General features: G+C 39.5%; 2 protein-coding genes across 5 annotated transcripts in view; both read right to left on the reverse strand.

The window, feature by feature from the left end:
- dlg3 (discs, large homolog 3) overlaps positions 1 to 10,241 on the reverse strand; it is a gene marked incomplete at its 5' end in the record, with an annotated part of 84,727 nt that extends 74,486 nt beyond the window's left edge. For all 3 annotated transcript variants that reach the window (XM_080035549.1, XM_080035546.1, XM_080035548.1), the window contains 2 exons: positions 9,068 to 9,199; positions 10,202 to 10,241. In XM_080035549.1, coding sequence (XP_079891675.1) covers positions 9,068 to 9,199; positions 10,202 to 10,241 — 172 coding nt within the window. The remainder of the gene's footprint in view (positions 1 to 9,067; positions 9,200 to 10,201) is intronic.
- A 1,349-nt stretch (positions 10,242 to 11,590) lies between these two features.
- gdpd2 (glycerophosphodiester phosphodiesterase domain containing 2) lies at positions 11,591 to 21,742 on the reverse strand. Of its 2 annotated transcripts, none has more exons than XM_080035262.1 (16): positions 21,641 to 21,742; positions 18,322 to 18,543; positions 17,521 to 17,624; positions 17,292 to 17,388; positions 16,979 to 17,038; positions 16,779 to 16,877; positions 16,557 to 16,650; positions 16,040 to 16,185; positions 15,272 to 15,354; positions 14,886 to 15,039; positions 14,578 to 14,784; positions 14,337 to 14,485; positions 13,543 to 13,690; positions 13,287 to 13,369; positions 13,171 to 13,199; positions 11,591 to 12,311 (listed from the first exon to the last, which is right to left on the reverse strand). In XM_080035262.1, exons 2-16 carry the CDS (start codon positions 18,400 to 18,402, stop codon positions 12,238 to 12,240), a joined length of 1,608 nt encoding a protein of 535 aa, XP_079891388.1. In that variant the 5' UTR covers positions 18,403 to 18,543; positions 21,641 to 21,742; the 3' UTR covers positions 11,591 to 12,237. The 2 variants fall into 2 exon arrangements, 1 of the variants encoding a protein (XP_079891388.1); XR_013845060.1 differs by having other exon boundaries at positions 12,284 to 12,311; positions 13,543 to 13,610.
- Between the last annotated feature and the right edge of the window lie 1,567 nt (positions 21,743 to 23,309).

Below are 23,309 nucleotides of genomic sequence, written 5' to 3' on the forward strand. Positions count from 1 at the left end.
GTTTTTTTTGTTTTTTTTACATGACGATGAGCAACCCATGGCTCACTAGCGCAACAGCTTTAACGTAAAACTAGGTCATGATTTCAAGGCAGGGCAGACAATTCACCCCATTGTCGCTGCCTCAATAAAATATCCGCCTGGGCATTTAGGGGGTCCTCTGTAATTTAACATGTCTTTCTTCTATGTGTGCATCCAACTCCCTACAAACAGGCCATTCCCCCCCCCTGCCCCCCTCATGCCTCCCACTGCATGTTTGTTGGAACAAAAGGGTGGATGCACAGTTAAGGCAACCTTTGTTCGTGACTGTGCAACCGTGTGGACATCCAATCAAGTGGCCGGTACTGAACCTTCCCACACTTCATCAAACACCTCTTAGCTTCCCACATTACTGGCAAAGTCATAGAGATCACTTAAAGCGCAAATACTGCACAGTAACGCTGGAAGATCGCCTTCTTCAGATTACAAAAAATGACAATTTTTCAATCCCCAAACTTTTCTTGTTTTGTAAATGTTCATCTGAAAGAGTTTACAGCGTTTTGTCAGCTCAGCTTAGAACACTCACTATGCTTTTCGGCCCACCACCACTGGTGCACTGACAAAAAGCAGCCCAAAAATGGTCCAAAACAGAACCGGTTCACATGGCCCTGAGCCTTCGAAGGCAAACACAACAGGAGAGAGGATAAGAGGATGAGTAATGTTTATACTGCACTGTAGTCCTCCTATCAGTGCTGTGAGCCGGATGCTCCCACTCAGCGTTTTCCTGAAGAGAACCACATGTTGAATGAAGGGCGAAGCCTCCTCAGCCCTTCACCTGAGACACACACCAACCAAAGGCCTCTTCTCATTCCACCCTCACACTGCATGTTACAGTCAATCAGGAGAGTTGAGGAAGAGGTTCGGCATGGAGGCCAAGAGCCGATTTGTTTCCCTGTCTGACTCGGGCTTGGCCCTGATTGAACATTCTTTGTGAGGAATGTTTGGAATCCTGATTTGGAAAGCTAATAGTATCTCTTGAGTCTCCCGCACTTGAATATAAAAAACAAGGTATATCACAATTTGTGGTCGATAGTTATGACAATAAGATTGATCAATCTATTAAATTGATACATTATTTAAACCACAGTACATGAGTATAACTTGTTGTAAATGTCTTTCTCTCAACATGTTATACATAAGAAATTGGCACAACATGAGAGTGTTTTTATTTTATTTTTATGGCTTTGCCAATTTCAGAATCAGTCCCCACCGGAGCCAGAGGGTGAATTGCTCAGTGACACGGCTTATTCCAAACCCAACTGATGATGACACCTTGGTCCAGCTGAAAAATAGGCATACTAATTCAATTGCTACACATGGTGAGCATAAAGTCCACGGGTCAGTGTCTGTTCTATGAGCTAAATGCTAACAACAGTGCCAACATGCTGATGTTTAGCAGGTCCAAGTATAATGTTTAGCATATTCACTGTCTCAGTTTTGCATGTCAGCATGCTCACTAAACACAATGGGACTGATGTTATTTTTGTAGGTATTTGGCTGCATATCTCTCTTTTGGTACATTCGAAGCAAACCCTTAAATATAACTTGAAAAAGGGGACTCGTGGTGTAGTGGTTAGAGTGGTTTGAATGGGACCCGTGGTTGGTTCTCTGCATTTCCTCCCCTCTTTGCCCCATTTCAAATGTGTCTCTCCAAATCTGTCTAATACAGTGAAAAACGCCCAAAAATGTATTTAAAAAAGTAATAAAAATACATTTAATATAATATAATATATAATAATATAATATATATATATATATATATATATATATATATATAAGGTACAGCTCATGAGTCCACATCACCTCTTGGGCCATTGTGCAACAGCTGATCTGTGACTCAATGAAGAAACAGCCACACATCCTGTCTTTATACATGACACTGGCACCTACAAACTATGGATTTATATCATACAGAATGATTCTCTTCTAAAATGGTGCAAAAGCATCCAACTCACAAAACACATGTGGTATAAAGTGGGTTCAGTATCTAGATACAATAGTAGAAACAGTTCATCACAAGAAAAGTCATAATGTATTTCTTTAAATGCTGCCCGAGTAGGTCAGCGGGAGCGACAGCAGACCCACGGGCAAGCATCACTATAACAGGGTTGTGGTAATTAGAGGGACCACTCACGCATTGGTTGAGTAATGTGCTTTATCTGCTTTAAGAGGACCTGAGGTAAAGATTCATATTGGCTTCCCTGAGCTCTTATCTAAAACACCAAACGTTTCATGTAGGTGCAGCTGGTTATTAATAATAATAATAATAATAACAATAATAATTGATTGATTGATTTGATTGATTTAATTTTATTCCAGACACAGAGAAAAACGGTCCATAATACAATACAAAAACAGTAAAAAGACAAACAACAATAAAAAAGACTAAAAAAGACTCCAGCTGTCAGTTCCACACTACACAAAGAGTGTTCAGATATTAGCATATAGGCTAAAGCGCCAATGGTTCCATAATGTGGAAGTGAACCTAACCGCACTCATTGTAGGGTTCACTAGAGTTGTGATTATGCCATTACATGACTCCGATAGTCTACACATACATCTGTACATAAGATTCCTGAGCACAGCAGGACAGGTGGGCACATTAACACTGACAAACATTTGGCTTGCACTGCTCCAACGTGGCATATGAAGCAGCAGCCTCATGCCATCATTATATGCTACATTGAGTTTCTGCATACTGCTTTTCTTATAGCGTTGCCACAAGTGGGCAGTATACATTGGGGTGCAAAAAGCTTTAAAAAGAGTGGTCTTCACAGACAATGAACACATACTAAACTTGCGCTTCAACATATTAGCTTGTGCATACATCATACAGTACTGTCTGCGGATGTCCCTGTCGTCAGACAGGTCAGCAGTTATAAAGTGCCCTAAGTATTTGACCTCCTCACATACTTTAAGGACAGCACCGGACAGAAGAAAATCAGGAACCAACAGTTTATTGTCCTCCCTGCTTCTAGCGATCATGATATTGCTCTTTTTGGAGTTGTACTTAAAGGCCTACTTCACCGGTTTCAATATGAAGGTGTATTGAATTCTGAGATCCTATGTAGTATAAATGTGCAAAAAAAAATTAAATTGGTTCATCCTAGCCTGAGAAAAGGCAGAAAGAGTTTTTTTTTTTAACCCTATATTAATCTTACTGTGACATCACAGTAAGATAAATATAGGGTTAAAAAAAAAATGACTTTGTAAATATTACTGTGATGTCACAGTAGGAGAAATCACAGTAATATTTACAAAGTAAGGTTTTTTTTTAACCCTATATTTATCTTACTGTGATGTCACAGTAAGATTAATATAGGGTTAAAAAAAACACTCTTTCTGCCTTTTCTCAGGCTAGGATGAACCAATTTCAATTTTTTTTCCACATTTATACTACATAGGATCTCAGAATTCAATACACCTTCATATTCAAACCGGTGAAGTAGGCCTTTAATATCAAAGTCTGCACCATATTGGGAGCAGACCCTTAGCAGCTGTTGGGGGCCAGCACTGTATGGACAAAGAATCACCAGATCATCTGCATAGTACATCAGGTGGTTGATAATGGTGTTCCCGATCATACAGCCTGTTCCACAGTTATTTAGCAGCTTTGACAGATCATCCAAATAAATATTAAAAAGAAAGGGAGATAAAATGCTTCCCTGCCTAACTCCGTTACTTACATTGAATGGGGCAGACATAGAGTTACCCCATTTCACATACATAGACTGATGAGCATACCAAAAAGCCAAGATTCTAACTAAATATTTGGGAACCCCTCGGTTGTACAGTTTGAGGAATAGCTTCTCATGATTCACACGATCAAAGGCTTTTGAAGCATCAATAAAACACATAAAAATTGTGGAATTTTGCCTGTTATACACATCAAGTACCTCATTTAAGGCAAAAATACACATATCTGTGCCATGTTTAGGTTTAAAGCCGAACTGGTTGTCAGAGGTCAATAGAAAATGCTCCAACCTATTCAGTATAATCCTCTCCAAGACCTTGGATAAAACACTGGCCAGAGCTATAGGCCGGTAGTTATCCGAGCTGTTAATTTTTCCAGCTTTGTCTTTAATGATGGGCACTAATGTGACAGATAAAATAGAATCAGGTAGAATACCATGGGTTAAGAACCCAGTGAAACAAATAGCAATTAGGGGGCATAGTTTTCTACTTGCATGTTTTAAGTGCTCCGCAGATATCTTATCCATACCACAAGCCTTATTATCTTTTAGCATCATAATAGCATCATATATCTCTTGAGGGTAAACCATCACGTCTTCATTGCTATCAATGTTACTCGCTGTGAAAGAGTTACTTTTAACACAGTTGAGGAGATCTTTATTATTAGTTGAGGAGATTATTATTATTGAATAATAATAATAATAATAATAATAATAATAATAATAATAATAATAATAATAACTAGAACTGCAAGCAGTTGTGAACGGGGGCCAAGCCTCCCACGCGACTCTGGATCGGGCGTCGTCGTCCGCGGCGCCGGCCCCTCGCTTCACGGAATCCGGGGATGTAAAGTTTTTGAATGTGGGATGTTTGGTTTGGGAGTTATAGACCAAAAGGCAAAAATAATGGCAGAGAAAGATGCTCAAGTGTGTTTTTGGCGCCCCCTTTTGGAGCAATTTAAGGAAAAAGTAGAACCAGCCTGAGAACCATAGGACAAACACATGTGTGAAGTTTGGTGTTAATAGGATAAATCGTTTTGGATTTAGGAGCAGTTTGGTACAAGGTAGCTAATGTGCAAATCTTTAAAGCGCTACCGTTTGGTCTTCCGATGGTCGTAGAAAAATTCTTTACACAACATTTGCTCGTGGGAGTCGGTAGAGCATAATGCTTTTGGTTTCGTCGAAATCGGAGAAAAACTGTAGGAGGAGTGTGTTTTGGTGACTGACACAGTTTTTGCGATGTAGCGAAAGAAAATCCCATATGCAAATGGGCGTGGCCTATCTCAAAAGATGCAGCTGACTTGTGGGCATCTGTGGATATAAAGTGTTTGAATGTGGGATGTTCGGTGTGGAAGTTATAGCCCCAAACGCGTTTTCTTTGCTTTTTGTGGTTTTGACGCCCCCTATGGATGACATTTGCAAAATTACGTTGGGTAGAAAGATGCGGCTCAATGTACCGAAGAAGTGGATGTCAAGTTTTTGAATGTGCGATGTTCGGTTGAGGAGTTATAGCAAAATCATATTGTCAACCTCTCCATTGTAAAGACACTTATTTGAATTTTCCCATTTTCCCGCCGAAAGACTTAGGAAATGGCGAAAACAGGCAAAAAAATTGAAAAACTCTTTTTTTTAATAAGTCCGGCCCACAAAGGAATTTCTTGCCCATATTTTTTTGATAGACTCAAGTATGCCCCATGATAGTCTTCCTTGAGTTTCAAGAAAATCCCTCTTTTTTTTTTTTTTTACAGATTTTCGCAAATTTTTAAAGCGCTACCGTTTGGTCTTCCGATGGTCGTAGAAAAACTAATTGACCAACTCTTGCTCGTGGGAGTTAGGAGGGCATAATGCTTTTGGTTTCGTCCGAATCGGGCGAAAACTGTAGGAGGAGTATGTTTTGGTGACTGACACAGTTTTTGCGATGTAGCAAAAAATGTATATATACGCAAATGGGCGTGGCCTATCTCAAAAGATGCAGCTGACTTGTGGGCATCTTTGGATATAAAGTTTTTGACTGTCGGACTTTCGGTGCGGAAGTTATAGCCCAAAACGCCTTTTCCTTTGTTGTAGCGCCACCTAGTGGCTGGGATGTCTGAATTTTTTCGTCTGCGTACCAGGCACGGACCTGGATCAGCCATGCAAGTGGCATGTCCCAACCCTTTATGGTTTGGGCTGCAGCACCACTTTTACGTAAGGAAAAATAAAAAGAACTAGAACTGCAAGCAGTTGTGAACGGGGGCCAAGCCTCCCACGCGACTCGGGATTGGGGGTCGTCGTCCGCGGCGCCGGCCCCTCGTTTCACGGAATCCGGGGATGTAAAGTTTTTGAATGTGGGATGTTCGGTGTGGGAGTTATAGCCCCAAACGCGTTTTCTTTGCTTTTTGCGGTTTTGGTGCCCCCTATGGATGACATTCGCAAAACTGTGTTATGTAGAAAGATGCAGCTGACTTGTGGGCATCTGTGGATATTAAGTGTTTGACTGTGGGATGTTCGGTGTGGAAGTTATAGCCCCAAACGCGTTTCCTTTGCTTTTTGTGGTTTTGGCGCCCCCTATGGATGACATTCGCAAAACTACGTTAGATAGAAAGATGCAGCTCAATGTACCAAACAAGTGGATGTCAAGTTTTTGAATGTGCGATGTTCGGTTGGGGAGTTATAGCAAAATCAAATTGTCAACCTCTCCATTTTAAAGACACTTTTTTGAATTTTCCCATTTTCCCGCCGAAAGACTTAGGAAATGGCGAAAACAGGCAAAAAAATTTAAAAACTCTTTTTTTTAATAAGTCCGGCCCACAAAGGAATTTCTTGCCCATATTTTTGCCATAGGCTCAGGTATGCCCCATGATAGTCTCCCTTCAGTTTCAAGAAAATCCCCCTTTTTTTTTTTTTTAAGGAATTTTCGCGAATCTTTAAAGCGCTACCGTTTGGTCTTCCAATGGTCGTAGAAAAAGTATTTGACCCACTTTTGCTCGTGAAAGTCGGTAGAGTATAATGCTTTTGGTTTTGTCCAAATCGGGCAAAAACTGTAGGAGGAGTATGTTTTGGTGACTGACACAGTTTTTGCGACGTAGCAAAAAATCTATCCTATCGCAAATGGGCGTGGCCTATCTCAAAAGATGCAGCTGACTTGTGGGCATCTGTGGATATAAAGTTTTTGACTGTCGGACTTTCGGTGCGGATGTTATAGCCCAAAACGCCTTTTCCTTTGTTGTAGCGCCACCTAGTGGCTGGCATGTCTGAATTGTTTTGTCTGCGTACCAGGCACGGACCTGGATAAGCCCTGCAAGTGGCATGTCCCAACCCTTTACGGTTTGGGCTGCAGCACCACTTTTACGTAAGGAAAAATAATAATAATAACTAGAACTGCAAGCAGTTGTGAACGGGGGCCAAGCCTCCCACGCGACTCGGGATCGGGCGTCGTCGTCCGCGGCGCCGGCCCCTCGCTTCACGGAATCCGGGGATGTAAAGTTTTTGAATGTGGGATGTTCGGTGTGGGAGTTATAGCCCCAAACGCGTTTTCTTTGCTTTTTGTGGTTTTGGCGCCCCCTATGGATGACATTTGCAAAACTACGTTTGATAGAAAGATGGAGCTCAATGTACCAAACAAGTGGATGTCAAGTTTTTGAATGTGCGATGTTCGGTTGGGCAGTTATAGCAAAATCAAATTGTCAACCTCTCCATTGTAGACACTTTTTTGAATTTTCCCGCCTAAAGACTTAGAAAATGGCGAAAACAGGCAAAAAAATTTAAAAACTCTTTTTTTTAATAAGTCCGGCCCACATAGGAATTTCTTGCCCATGTTTTTGCCATAGACTCAGGTATGCCCCATGATAGTCTCCCTTCAGTTTCAAGAAAATCCCCCTTTGTTTTTTTTTTAAGGAATGTTCGCGAATCTTTAAAGCGCTACCGTTTGGTCTTCCGATGTTCGTAGAAAAACTATTTGACCAACTTTTGCTCGTGGGAGTTGGTAGAGCATAATGCTTTTGGTTTCGTCCAAATCGGGCGGAAACTCTAGGAGGAGTATGTTTTGGTGACTGACACAGTTTTTGCGATGTAGCGAAAAATGTATATATACGCAAATGGGCGTGGCCTATCTCAAAAGATGCAGCTGACTTGTGGGCATATGTGGATATAAAGTTTTTGACTGTCGGACTTTCGGTGTGGGAGTTATAGCCCCAAACGTGTTTTTCTGCTGTTGTAGCGCCACCTAGTGGCCGGCATGTCTGAATTTTTTTGTCTGCGTACCAGGCACGGACCTGGATCAGCCATGCAAGTGGCATGTCCCAACCCTTTACGGTTTGGGCTGCAGCACCACTTTTACGTAAGGAATAATAGGAAGAATAAAAGGCCCAACAAGATCAATAGGGTTCCCAGCCCTGCGGGCTGGGAACCGCGTTGCTCTGCAAAACGCGGTTCCCAGCCCTACTCGGGCTTGGCCCCCTAATAATAATAATAATCCCTACAAGATCAATAGGGTTCCCTGCCCCGCAGGGCTTGGGAACCGCGTTGCTCTGCAAAACGCGGTCCCAGCCCTACTCGGGCTTGGCCCCCTAATAATAATCCCTACAAGAACAATAGGGTTCCCTGCCCCGCAGGGCTTGGGAACCGCGTTGCTCTGCAAAACGCGGTCCCAGCCCTACTCGGGCTTGGCCCCCTAATAATAATAATAGTGACTTCAGGACACTTTCAGATTCAGTTCAGTCAGCAGCAGCATCAGTCACATTACTGTCACTCTCTGGTAAGAGTGATTCTTCCACACTTTCAGTTTCTCTAAACAATGATCTACATCATGTTGACTTAAACTCATGAATTATACGGCACACAAAATGCCATTTCGACATGGAAGAATTGTGCTTTGACAGTGCGACCTAGCTTATAACAACTCGGCCTATAGATAGACTGTGGTGTGGTTTTATTGGGATTTCATTACAATCTCGGTACGTTTCTGAGGAGGTAATACAGTAAAGCTTTTGTGAGGCAAACTGAAAGGGTTCTTTCATAAGACCTAATTGGGGAACATTTAACTCATTTAAAGTTCCAATTCAAACTTATACAACCTGCCCCTGCCTACATCCTGTGTCGGCCTACAGACAGTCACATGAGTATGACAACACAAATGATGAGTATATGAGCTATACCAAATAAAAGACTGATGATAGTATGTTAACAGTTTGAGCGAACAAAGCTGTAAACCATCTCCTTTGCTCAAAAAGAAGAGGGGCGTGAACCAGAGAGGTTATTTAGTAAGCAGTGAGAAAAGTCTGATGTAATGGAAGCTCAAGGGGTTTTGAAAGACTCCCTGCAGCAAAACGAGAAGTTTAAGCAGTTGTTTTTTTTCTTACCGAGAAGGGCTTGGAACAGCTGGCTGCCCAAGATGGCAGACACTTTGCCCACGCTGGTCTTCAGGGCCTGCTCCTCTGGACTGGTCAGGTTGGCCTGGTAACTTCTGAGCAGCCCCACTGCCCGCTCTGTGTCTGCCTCACAAAATACATACATGTCTCAGGGCAACAGCAGCAAACATTGGAAGTCATTAATAACAGGGTCAATAAAGTTCTCGTGAATTGAGATCAAAAGGAACCTTCATCACATTGCTCTCCAAAAATCCAGGGATGGAAACATCATGAAAATATGACAATAAATCACATAACATTTGTAAAAAAAAAAAAAAAAAAAAAGGCAATGAGCCCTTGGTCAGCTCTTTAAATATTTTTTTTTAAATACCTTTTTTTAAGTCCAGCCACAAAACAACCAAAACATATTTAATTTACAATACAATAACAATAACAGACTTAAGTTGTAACAAAAAGAAAATCCCATTCAGGTGAATTTGGGTCATTGGACAAAAATTAGACAGTAAATTGATTCATACAATTATTACTGACTACTTTACTTTTAATTCACTACTTGATCAATTCAAATGATAGGCTATAGGTCTAGTTTCGACAGACTGTAAGCAATTTCAGGATTTGAATAGAAAATATAATAACGATTTAATATGTGACATGAACTCAAATGCAGCATTGTTGTTTTTGTTACATTCCCCTGCAGAGCTATACAGAGCTACCTATTTTTTCCTCTCTCTTGCAAACAGACCTAATAGCCGGTTGTTGAACCCGGTGGGTGGTGAGGAACACAGCAGAGAGATGATGCACACCATAGAGGTAAATCCACTACTTCACAGTTTCCAACCTGATCCTGATTTTTTTTTTTTTTTTTTTGATTACTCAGAACAGTAAACTGCTGCCCGGAAGTGGCAATTTCCAGTTACAGTAGCCTATTTTAACTTTTTCATTCCCTGAGACAGAAAAACAACAAAACAATCTCGTTTCTAAAGGGAGAATAGCCGATGTTGATGGACCACTGAAAAGCCACGAAAAATACAAATGAGTAACCGACACGAGTTGGCGTTTAATTAAAAAAAAACTTTGTCACGTGAGAGAGATGAAGACATCGCGTTACGCTAACGGTATACTCACCATATTTATGCACCATGCTGTGGCCCACTCGAAAAGTCATGGAAACGACAGTTTGGGGTGTTTTTTTTAAAGAAGAAAATAAGTAGCCTACAGCAATAGTCCCGGTTAATAATTGTACAACCAGAACTGTCGCTCCGTCCTCACTAAAAAGTGAGATATTGAGTTTTTAAATCCAGTCGCTGGACACGTCCCCGTCTTTTCCTGCAGAGATCCACACCCACAGGCAGAGGTTCAGATGTGACAGGAGGAGGAGAGTGTTTACTTCACGTCAACTTTGTCCAAGTTTTTTTAGGGGGGCAAAACGGCCCCGAAGCGTGACATGTTTCTCCTCCCCTCACACACAGACACATGCCTCGCCTTCATGGACAGCGGCCCTGCGGTCCAGTCCCAACTGGAACACTCACCAATAATAATAGGTTACAGCTCAACTACGCTACCTGCAGTTAGCTTAGGTTATCTGTTGCCTGACATTATAAACAGTGGTCTATCAGATTTTGAAGCATTTAATCCACGGTTATGGTTTCATCTGATCTGCCCCAGTCGCCTATTTTTCCCATTGGTTTGCATTGTGCGTCATCTAGTGGTGCGTTAAGGTGGTACAGGAAACCGTACCATCGGGTCTTGAGGGAGAACTACTGGATTGGTAGTGGTGGAGTAGTATTGTGGCTCAGTGAGGTCTCAAATGATGCATTGCCTCAAGTTCCTAATATAAATATTATTATTACACATATGATGACATGCTTCTGATGACACGTTGCATTTTGGGGTGGAATCACACTATGAAGAAGATACATATTTTAATAGCCTGTTTAACAGCTAAGTGGTGGAAAAGTGTTCAACCCTTCACTTAAGTAAAAGTAGCAATGTAAAATTATTCCATTACAAGTAAAACTGTAAAGGTAATGGTTCTTGGGCGGCTAAATGGGTTCTGTCAAGTGTTAAATAATTATATTATATTGCGCTTTTATGTGATGCACTGTGCCACAAATTGTACCCATTTATATAATGTTGGGTGGTTGTATAACGTAAACAAATGTATAACAAAACATTGTATTTAATATGCTCATTATAGGGATATCAACACTTCCTTTGCAAATGTTCTTCTCACTATAGCTTTTAAATAAATATAATGTGATTCTCTTTATACATATTATATGAGCATTTTTGGAAGGAGCCTAAAAACTAAGAATTTCCTTACCAAAGTACTTTCCACTTTAGTTTTTTATGCATGTGACAATAAAGAACTTGACTAAAGTACAAGCACAAAATTGTATTCAAGCACACTGCTAGAGTTAATGTACTTACAGTAGTCTCTTTCCACCACTGTAACACATTGTAGTCTGTAGTACCCATTCCAAAAGTGAGAATTAAAATTTCTTGTTGTCAAAAGATATACAAAGGTTCTTTATTCCTTAAGCAAAGACATAGTGACACAAACAAAAGTAACAAAATAAAGCAAAACAATTAATACTGGAGTGTTAAACTATGTGCGAAACATTGTTTAGTTACTGAGTACTCTTACAAAACAACTGATAACTGTTCTACAGAAATCAGTACCCCCCGCCCCCTTTTACAAAAACATAATTTATGCAGTTAAACACACTGACACGGGACAGTGAAACAATTGTAGAAAACAGTTGTAGTGCTTTTGGCTCATGTTAAAGTACAGACACATCTTTTACCATTGAAAAAAAATCAAGATAAAATCAGTGCATTTTATGTTAGAGATAATAGCTTTATATTTTCAGTAGCAAAAGGACAAAACCCTGTTAAGATAAACCCAGATACCCAGCTGTATTTATACGAATCAAAACTAAAACCTTCATCCCGTGGCATAGTTCCTGATATATGCTTTACATTTTATAATCTCAAAAAATAAACATTCTTATTTTGATGGCTCCAGTGTAAAGTGTGTAACAATGATAATTCACATTATCTGGCTTTCTTCCTGATCTAGGTCCAAACCATTCTGGCACTGCAGAAAAGGATGTATGTTAGCTCTGGAGCGGAACAATGTCCTGCTGGGGTCGTCCAAACTACCTAACCGGTAAGAAGGGAGACAGTTCTTTCTCATTCCACACTGACGTAGCATCTCTTTGGCTCTCTGTCCCTGTGTCGAGTCACAGAAAATTTTACAAAAACAGACAAATTAGTAGATTTGTAAACACTACCACATTGATATAAGCAAAACTTTCTAATACGGCACCATTTATCTATGCTTTTATAGCCTGTAACTTGTTGTTTATATCTAAATCAGTTATTTTTTAAATTATTTATAAATTCAAGTTCAGAGTTTCAACATAAACATTGGTAGGTTACCAGGTTGGGAAAAAATTTGCTGGTTCTTATCCTTTCTATTGGGTGATGTTGTTTTTCATTTGTTTCTCAGTCTCTTCAAAACCATGGTAATACGTTATCATTAATTAAGGATTTTTAATCTATCAAGTCTGTAGTTTTAAATGTTAAAATGGAAGTGGATGAACGGTCCAAGTAAAAAGGATTTTTTTTCACAACCTGACAATTATTCAATCAATTATTTTCTCGCATTACAACATTCTCTAAAATGTTATTTTGTAAATAAATTGAAGAGCATCCTAATCCTAACTTTTTATTCCCAGCAAAAGTGTTGTAATTTGAGTTAGATAACACAGTTATTAACTTCATTTCAAACCCAAGTGATAGTTTAGATTAATATCACCAATTTAAACAATTCTCAGTAACCTGTATTTAGTTTCATGGATTTACCGATAGAAATGTTAAATGAAGATAGGTGAACCCACTTTACCCAAGAAGCTAGAACACTGAGTGACACCGACATGTTAATATTGTAGCTAGTTCTTTCTAGTATCATGACGATTGTCAATATATATACTACAGCTGAAACAATCAAGTGGTTATTAGGTTAGTTAGCCAACAGAACATTAATCTGAAATAGGTTTTGTAGTCAATAATAATATAATATACGGTACCTTGTCTTTGAGAGAAACAGTGTGTTTTCCTGGAAGAGTCAGTGAGGAGGATTAGTAATTCTGATCACTTTCATAGATATTTTCATGCAGCAAACAAAAATGTGCAAACAATTTACCATTGTAGCATGTAGAGTCCAATCATTATCATGATGGATACGATGTCCAGTGTGATCCAGATTATTTTGTATGTGCGACGCTCCTGAAAAACAGGAACATGTCCATAGGGACCAAGGCGTGTCACATATTTTGTAAAACAGTCGCACAAACTTGTCAGCTCCAGAACAAGTGCTTGAACTGCTACTAATTCATATTGTAAGGAAATGAACAGAAAGGGTTAAGGTTAAAGCACAATATACTGAACATGTTGCTCACCATGACCCAATTAGGATGGTCCATGTTTTTTAGGAGGTGGCAGGTGTTGGTGGTAACAGAGCTGGCCCCTGCACACCAGAGCAGAGAGAAGAGCCAAGGCTGATTAACCACCCACATATTCACTGTAACATTCTCACTCCGAAGATTTCTATGAGATACAAACACAAGTAGAACTTTGTGTCATTGGAAGACAGGAATCTGTGGAAATCAGGACAACAAATATTCGTGAAAGCAGGTATGTATATATATATATTTTTTTAGATAGATTTTTGGCATTTTTATGCTTTATTGATAGTGTAGAGAGTTGAAATGGGGCAGAGAGGGGAGTGACATGCAGAGAACGACCGCGGGCTGGAATCGAACCCGGGTCCGCTGCTGGCCGAGGCCCATGGGGGGGACGCCCTACCAACTGAGATAAGGGCGCCCCCACAGGTATGTATCTTTAATGTATGCATATGCATGAATATGTATCTTTGTGTGTGTATGCAAGTAGGTGCATTTGCGTATGCATTCAAAGCTTCATTATAGTTACAGTTACACTTACACTGCATTTCATTCTGTTGTGATGAAAAAATAAATCAAGGTTAGTTCATGCATGAGAAACTCATGGGTTGAGACATTATTTTGATCTCTTTCTCTGGAGGCCGATCCAGTTGCTCTATGTAGTCAGTGCCAGCGCTGTGTCTCTGCATGCTACACAGACACACTTTTAATTATCACTCTACTGTGCGTGCCCCCTGGCACTACCACATAGATAGCATGGGTGTATTTTGTTTAATATTTACATGTTTTACCTGATTTCTTTCATACTCAGATTGCTGTACTTCACATTCAGATGTTTTCCCCCTTTTTTAACCATATCGCCTTGGTTATTGTAGATCTGGATGAAGCCTGGCGCAGTATTTATTACATATTCTCTTTTAGCAGGAGGAAGCCAGAGGATCTATGAAAAAGAAAGAAAAAAAACAGCACCTTAACAAAATATGCCATGCCATTTATCAATCAAATTCCATCAGAAGGATTAAATAGAATTACCAGGCTTGGGTCAATGTCAGAGCTCAAGATGGTACTGACTACATCCTCTGTGTCATTTTCCTTGTCTAGACTATACAAGTCAAACATCACTGAGATGTTGTGCTGCTTGGCTAGGTTGAGGAGCTGAAGTAAGGAGGGTATAGACTGATTTCTGGCTCTTTCCACTTCTTCTTTCGAGAGCTCGGATGCTGAATGGAAAGGATCTTTCTGCAAAGTCAGACAATACATCCTGTGGGTGCAGCATTATAACGCGTAACACTTTTATGAAAGAGTGTGTGGTCAAACATCTACCAAAGCACAGCCCTCACCTCAAAGAACCATTCACCTGCATTCAGACTCTGTAATTGTTCCCAGGTAAAGTTGGAGCCGGCGCTGGAGTCTTTCTCCTGGAACTTCTTTTTAACATTTGTCGTCCTCCACAAGAACTGAGAATCATGCATCAAAAAGGGAATTCTGTCCTCACTTGGATAGAGAAAAAGTAACTTTTAACATACATTAACTAAGGCCAATACTTTCTTACTTTAAAATGTAAAATTATTGCCAGCATCATGTGCTGTGCAACAAAAAAGATTGTCAGGTGCAATGGGGATTTAGAAATTCTGCTTTCTAACACTTTAAAAATAACTTTAGAAATAATATTTGCAGTTTCATTCAGCCAATAAAAAGCCTTTTTAAATATGAATGAATACTGTACCTGAGCTGTACGTCTGTCTCAAAGGCTGTCACGCCGCACGTGATGCTCCTGTTGAACGACATCATGGTGTTTTCTGGGGCCAACTGAACACAGCAACAACAGGTGGGTGAGACCCAGTCATGTGCTTAACACACGTGCACGCACACACGCACACACACCCTCACACACCCACACACACACACACACACACTTACAGTAAATTGAGCTTATTGCCGACCCAGGAGCTAACCAAACTAACAAGGACAGAGCAGCGTGGCACTTGGGGTCCTCACATGACAGGAAATTTGTTTACACCTGAGCCAGTATTTGCTTTAATTTGTACATTTTTAAGCACAAAGATGAAATGGGGAAAGAGCGGGGGGGAAAACATACAGTAAAATGCCCAGGCCAGGGTCAAGCCCAGGTCCGCTGCAACTAGGACTTATGCATTAAATGGTAAACAAAATACCACTCCCCTTAACTTTATTTAATAGCACCTGTAAGCTCATTAATTAACATGGTATAGCTTGTTAAATATGTGGTGTAAAAACAACAGGAGATTCTATGGTGATTTTTGTATTGGACTATTTCTTTGGAGCATTAACTTCCTGTGGAACTATGTTTAAATGATCATTAATCTACCCTTCTTTGACTACATAAACTGCATACCTTAGTTATTACTGATCTGCTCTAACTGTGAGGGCTCCTTCCCAAGATGTCCTAATGACAGAGTTGAGAGGTGGAGCATGTGTATCTTTAGGGTGTAGTCAAGAAAAACAGGATGCTCACCATCGGTGCGCCCCGGTGACCAAAGAGCTTTGGTTTTTCAGGTAATTTTTCCGGATCCATCAAACAAGGAGATTGGATGTTCAGGGGACACAGGAAGATGACTGCTGACACTGCTAAAAAGGCCACTGTCAGGAGGAACCTAGACCCTGGTCAGAACAAAAGTCAAACAATGAGGTGTCCCTCATTTTCTCCACACCTGCTACCTGGGGCCTCATTTATAAACATGGCGTACACACAGAAGACGGCGCACGCTACTTTCTACGCAAACTTTGCGATTTATAAAAAACAAACTTGACAGGAGTATGTGCGGTCCTCCACGGACACTCTGACCCAGGCATACGCACAGAAACGGGAGGAATGAGAAACAGCGACGCCGTAGGCAGAAGAATGCTTTCTTTTAAAATATTATTCATATGTATATCTATGTCATGTATCCTTTATTTTATCTTCATTATTTCCTTCAGTCTAAATCTACTTTTCTTTTGCACAGCACATATTAATGATGTCTGAGACTTACATTTTGCCTTGGCCTCGAGGAAGCTCCTGAAGACAAATGGGCTCAGCAGGGTCAACGCCCCAACAGCACCAAACTGCAAGAAAGGACCTGTAGCCTGACAAGAGCGAGACATGCACATCAAAAACACATGATGTAAACTGACGACTAAGAGCAGACATTTACACTCTAGGCATCATTCCCACAAACACACTTTCACTCCTGACAATGAAACCTTCACTCTACCTGGAGTGAGAGTTGAATAGTTGGCCACTCTTGTCGCCACTGCAGAGTAATTCCGGTTATCCCAGAAGCGATGATTACCACACCAAAAAATAAGAGGATCTGAGTAGAGAATAAGGCAAATGTGACATTCAACTATTTGAACAACCTCAATTAGATTATGCATATTTGGAAAAGGTTTTACAGTTAAATGTTAACGATACCTTGTGTAGCCAGTGTAAGTTGAGTGTTTCCCCTAAGGCAACTTGGAACAGTGCAAAGAGCTGTAAAGAAGGGTGTTGGATTATAGAGCACTGCAAATATGGCTTCTTACTCTAAGGCAGAAGAATTATACTAATTGTACACATTTTTGAACATGTCATAATATCTGGTTTCAGGGTACATGGCTAAGCATGGCAATATAACACTTTTTATTTAGCTAGAATTCTAAAACATCCAATCCAAAGCCATTAAAACTGAACTCCATGAGTAAATAAACTAAACTTCAACACCTCAGTGTCAACAGTGTATTCTCACCAGCAGCAGAACGCAGTAGCTGGTTAACACTGCAGAAACTATGGTCAGCACCATGAACCAGTTCACCCACGTTTTTTTCAATTTTCTGAAAATTTCCCTGATAATAGAAACATAGGGAGACAACACAGGGTTAGCAGATGGTCACCAATGAAGAAAGGCAAGAAAAGAGAGGATTCTAGGCTTGTGTGCCAGTGTGTGTGTGTGTGCGCGTGTGTGTGAGATCACTCACCAGTTAACATCATCTTGATCATTCGAAGCAGCCAGACAAATGTACATCCAGCACAGGGAAAGCAGGGAGACCACAGCAACAACTGACAACCAACAGCCTGCATGCTAAAAATCCGAAGGAATAATAATTTTCACTTTTTTGACAAAAGCTTTTAAGTCACGAGTGCTAAACTGACATTAAGAATGTTGTGTGTATTTGAAAGTCTGTATGTGAGTTTGGTGTGTCTGCGTGTATCTTGATTCCGAAGACGATTTGATCTGGAGAGACGATGAAACAAATCCTTAATGTTTTGGTTGCATGGTTTTTGTGCCCCAACCGTGCAACTCGGCGCAAAACAGGCCCTTCATGATCTGTACTCCCATCAACACACCTCCACCCATCCCCTCTCCCTGTATAATCCTTTTCGAAACCAGCCTGTCGGGGCCTGTTAGCTTACCTCTTTTTCTTGGCACAGAAATGAAAATTCTATTTAATCACCGCTCCAAGTATGTGAATAGCTTTCTTCTCCCAACAAAGGGAACCTACTTTTAATTCAAAATGCACTAGAATCACAGGATTCGTGTAGCAAAGCAGTTCGTTGGCAATCCCTTTTATTTCGGCATTTCAGTCCGATGGAATGTTAATCCATGGTTACAGCAGGGATTGGTAAAGGCTTTGCTCAGTGGAATAATGAAATTGATGAAGTCCTTTGGAACATCTTCAAATATCTAAAACTAATCTGAACTCCTTTATGGTCATTAACATGTATAATAATATTTGTAAAATCAAATTTACACACACAATATCTATAAATATACTCACTTGACTTGTACTGGAGTTCTTCCAGCTACAGCTGTAGAAGCCCCTGCTGCAATCTCTGTAACAACTTTTGGCTGGAGGCATGACTTGGCCTCCACATTCACAGTGCAGGATTTACAGATCGTGCTCAGTGCAATCTGGACAGCGGATGAAGGACGTGGGGAGTCCAGGTAAAGATATCTCTGGTTACTGAGGAGAGAATGGACCTTATTCAGCCCTTTAAATCTAAAGAAGGGAGAAGAAAAGACAAGAAGAGCAAGAATAGCAGGAAAAAATGTGTTACTTTGAGTATCATGACCATGAGACCATGAGTATCAAGGCAATCCCTCGCTCAATACCCGACCCCCTCAATAGAGCCTGTGTGCAAAGGGAGGTAAAGCCAGTAGCAACGCTAACAATGGCCAACACCATGGGAGTATTGAGAGTAGTAGCAGAGAGTGAAGTCACACTATTGAGCCTTTGCAGCACTAACAGCCACAGTGACAGGCACATCCACACACTGAGAGGGGAGGGGGGGGGGGGGGGGGGGGGGGGAATGAACGCAGCATGAATAAAAAAAAGCTGTATCCAAAAGATTTAATGTAAAACATTTGCACAATAATATGTTGTAATGAATAATAACAATAATAATAATAATACAATAAATAAATAATACGTATAGATTTTTGGTTTTTAAAGAGATGCACATTTACGCATAATAAGAAACATATCACCAAATTGTCATATTCACTCAAAATATAATAAAAATTGTAATACGAAAAGTAGTTGTTTTAATGTAAGTCATTAACTGTCAAAGTTTCATTATGATATCAATAAGTTAAACATTTGACCCCATCTGCAGTGTCTCACCGGAGAGAAGCACACTCTTAGGATATGGGAAATGGCTTTTAGTTTTTTTTTATTGGTTAGATTCTTAGATTCCTGTGTCGACATAGCAAGTAGACCGAAGATGGGTCACAACAAATATTTTAGTTAACGTGTTAAGGCATATCTGCAGTCATTTCGTCAGTTTTAAAAAGTCATGCCAGGTTTCAGTCAACTTTTTTTCCGTCATGGGAGAGACATATTGAGCAATGGAGTTCTGTTGTGAAAAACTTCCATAAGACCAACTGTTTCTCGTTGGACTTGATTTGACTTGGGGATTTGCCCGCAGTCTGCTAACCTGAATTGTTTGTTTCAATTTCAATTTAAGTTTTGAATTTACCAAGCAGGTCAATGTAAGATGGAACTTTACTATCGTTTACAACTCTAAATTATTTGACAGAATGGAATCAAATGACAGCCTATACCATTAAGTAACGAGTTTCTTAAAATGATTTACGACAGTGTGATCCAATAAGAGCACGTTTGGGCAGGTCGACAGGTATTAATGTCAGTGATGAAACATAAGGCATCTTGTTTTGAAGCAAAAACTGAACATTTACTAGGAATGATTAAACATGCTGGATGTTGAGTAATGATCGTAAGCAACCAGACTGTCAACAAGTGACAAAATGACAGCAGAAATGCCCCCATTACAATTCCAACAACAACTAAATTCCTCTTAACGGTTGAGTGCCTCGCAACAGTGTCCTTTTTATGTCTCAGTCTAACATAGCTGAAAGACATCCTCATTTATTTATTTTCACAACACTTTAATTTTCATTCTCATTTATGACCTCATACATGAGCATATTTAATACATGCTTCAAAGTGTAATAATATAACTTTACACAATGGTTGACTGTCCATAGCATATGCACAGCATGGGCACCTGCATTGTTGAGCAGATTAAAAGACAACACAGGTCTCTTTTTCCAATGTTTCAACCTTTAGCAGTTGGCAATGTAAACTGCAACAAGATGGGTTTACTATTGCAATAAAAAGAGAAAAGTAGATGAAATATCCAATCAAACTGTCCTTAATGATATTAATGTAGAGACAAATAATCTGAGGAAATAGTGAATGCTATCATACCTTAGTTAAACTTTGACTGACACATTCTGTTATGCAAATTGTTTTGCCAACAAGCTTAAAGTGCCACTCAAAAACAACCCCTTTTCATATTTCCATATTTTTAAACCCTATTACAAAGAAAAAACTAACGACACCTTACAAACCAGGCAAATTCAAGAGTTTATTTGACAACCTAGTCTGCTTGCATCTGTATATTGCTCTTATACAACCATCTTTAACAGCCATTATCTCTCAACATTAATTTTATTTAACACTCTGAACTAAACATTTCAACTTCTAAAGCACAAACATCAACTGAACAGAATAGTGCTTATAATCATTATAAGCACTATTCTGAATGTTATTACGGAAAGATTTGTTCAAATGTTAATTGCCTGATTTATGATTTTGTTCTCAAAAACATGCAGAAAATTAATTCCCTGACACTGTCATGCAAAATGTTTTGCATGGTGGTATGTGACAGTTATTTTACAGTGAATGAACAGAAAAAAAAACTAATAAAACCTTAACACCTTATAAACCAGGCCTACCTCAAAGGCTCTGAACCCCTTAAGGGTTTTTAAAAACAGTGATGTGATCCAAGATCCCCTATCAACTGAGTAACTGAAATCCTCTCATCCATCTGTCAGCTACATTATCTTGTATAAGAGCTTTGTTTTTAATTTAACCCATCTTGTGATTTCATCTTGATATTACACACAACACAAACTAACTGACTCGTAGTATTTTAACATTGCTTAACATAATCCTGTTTTTTTGTCTTCTTCCCAGTATAGGCTATTATTGAGAATGGCATTGGATGAGTTCTCACGCTGCATTCATGTTTTCTTCCCTCCTTTTTTACTCTTCTTTTTTTCCTTTTTCCTTTGCTGTGTTAATTATGTGCAATGCTGCTCATACCGTTTCTAAATGATCTTCTTGTTTGTAAATCATTTTCTTCTTACTGTAGACTACATAAAACTTTCATCTGCTTGCATCTTACAATTGTAATGTGTGTGATTCTTTTGTCCCACCTGTGCATTTACTTATATGTTTTATTTCTGCGTTATCTTAATCGTGTTTATTTTTGCACAAATAAATGAAAATTAAATTAAATGGAATAAAATCTTCAGACAGCTAAGAAAAAGAAGAAGATAAATTGATCTATAGTGTTATTCCAATGTGACCACTGACCAGTGTGATACAAGAAGACCAATTAGCTCCATCCTGTCACAGTGATCTCTTAATCCTTTAATCCTTAGCATTTGGGGAAAAAGGAAAGTATTATATCACACCAAGTATTTAATCACATCAGTGTGTGCAAAAAAACTGAGCCTATCTATCTATCTATCTATCTATCTATCTATCTAAAAACAAACTGACTCACCGTGCCGTTCATTTTCCGTGAGCTGCATGAACTCTCTCCATGCAAACTTCACAGGGCAGCCTCTCGGAATGCTCCCGTCTCCCTCTGTGCTGAACGAGTCCGTGAATTGAATATAAATGGTCCTACATGAATGGGTGCTGGGTCAAGGGGTGTAGCCCAAAAAGAATGGGAGGGGCCAAAGAATCCTAAACAGGTAGGCTGAAACATCCATTTGACAAGTAGACTACACAAAGTCGCACCCGCATGCAGTGAGCATAGACAGCAAATAGAGCGCTTATGTGCAGGAGAATATATATCACTTTTCACAAAGCCTAAATGACCCACTGAGCCCTTAGATGTAAAGCATAGGCCTAGTAGGCCAACGTTTATTTTAAGTAGTAGTCCTATGCTGATTTTTTTTGTGAATATTCCTAGAGAAAATATTGTATTAGTCATAGTGTTTTCTCCTTACCTTCTGCAATGGGTAGTTCAAGTCGGGTAAGTGAGCAGATTCAACGAGCGAGGAATTAATTAGGCAGCTGAAATAAAACAGGATAAATATAGCGTATAGGCAAATTATTGCTTTGTAGTGTATCCAAAATTCCGAATACATAACCGAGGAGTGTCTCGTGTGCGCTACACCGCCTCGCGCCTCTAATGTGTTGCATGCACCCTTTTTTTAAAAACTGTGCTTGTGCGTGAGTTAAGAGAACCTGCTGGTGTTTACGATCTGTTCATCTCAGGCTACTTGTATAAACACTTGCTCCATTACTCATTTAGAGTCAATAGGCTATAGGTGGAACTAAATACATTTACTCAAGTAGGCTACTATAGCTTACTTAATCACACTTTTGTAAGTAGGCCCTGTTGTAGGCTACTTTATTTGAGTAGGCCAATTTACTTACAAAGCCTACTTTATGCTGCCATTTCACAGTTAGTTAATACCAAAACATATAATACAATACAATACATTATTACGTTTTTTTGCTAAATTAATTGATCCCATGGGGTAAAATTCTAAAGCTATCCAGCAATTTATTGAGCTATCAAATTAGCCCAACCTTTCACCAGCTGTAACATTATCTTCATTAATCAATCCATAATTATAATGTAGTGATAGGCCTATATTTGTTTCTGAAATTCTGCCAATATGAGGTATTTTAACTTACCTGGTACTTTAAAAAATATTCTGATGTTAAAAACGTTTGTACTTTCAAGTAACAATCTGAAAACAGAATGTGCTATGGCTACTAATTTTTTTAACGTTTGGAGTACTTCTCCCAATGCTGATAGTGCAAACTTTCAATTCATTTCATAGACATAATACATGTGTTGCGTGTTATTTCACATTAGTAGAGTCGTTTGCTATTTTGATGGCAGTTCAGTGGAATTAACATTCAGCCTTGCAAAATAGGCCTTTTAGTGACTCCAGAGTTTGCAGTATATATTTATAAAAAAAAAACACACTTCAGAAATGACACTCACTAGTACTGCAGTAAAAAAAAGAATGAAAGAAAAACAAAGATTGCACTTTGGCTTTTGGCAATACAAAGAAGTGAATGTATTACATGATAATACAAGGTATAATAAGATAGTAAGTAAGAAAGTAAGGAGGACAAGAAGACAAACATGCTGTGACTTAAGGAACACTTACACAGGCAGAATAGGTGTGTTGGGCTGTTTACCAAGA

Source organism: Ammodytes marinus (assembly GCF_949987685.1).
Source record: "Ammodytes marinus genome assembly, chromosome: 10".
In the NCBI taxonomy this organism is placed as follows: domain Eukaryota; kingdom Metazoa; phylum Chordata; class Actinopteri; order Uranoscopiformes; family Ammodytidae; genus Ammodytes; species Ammodytes marinus.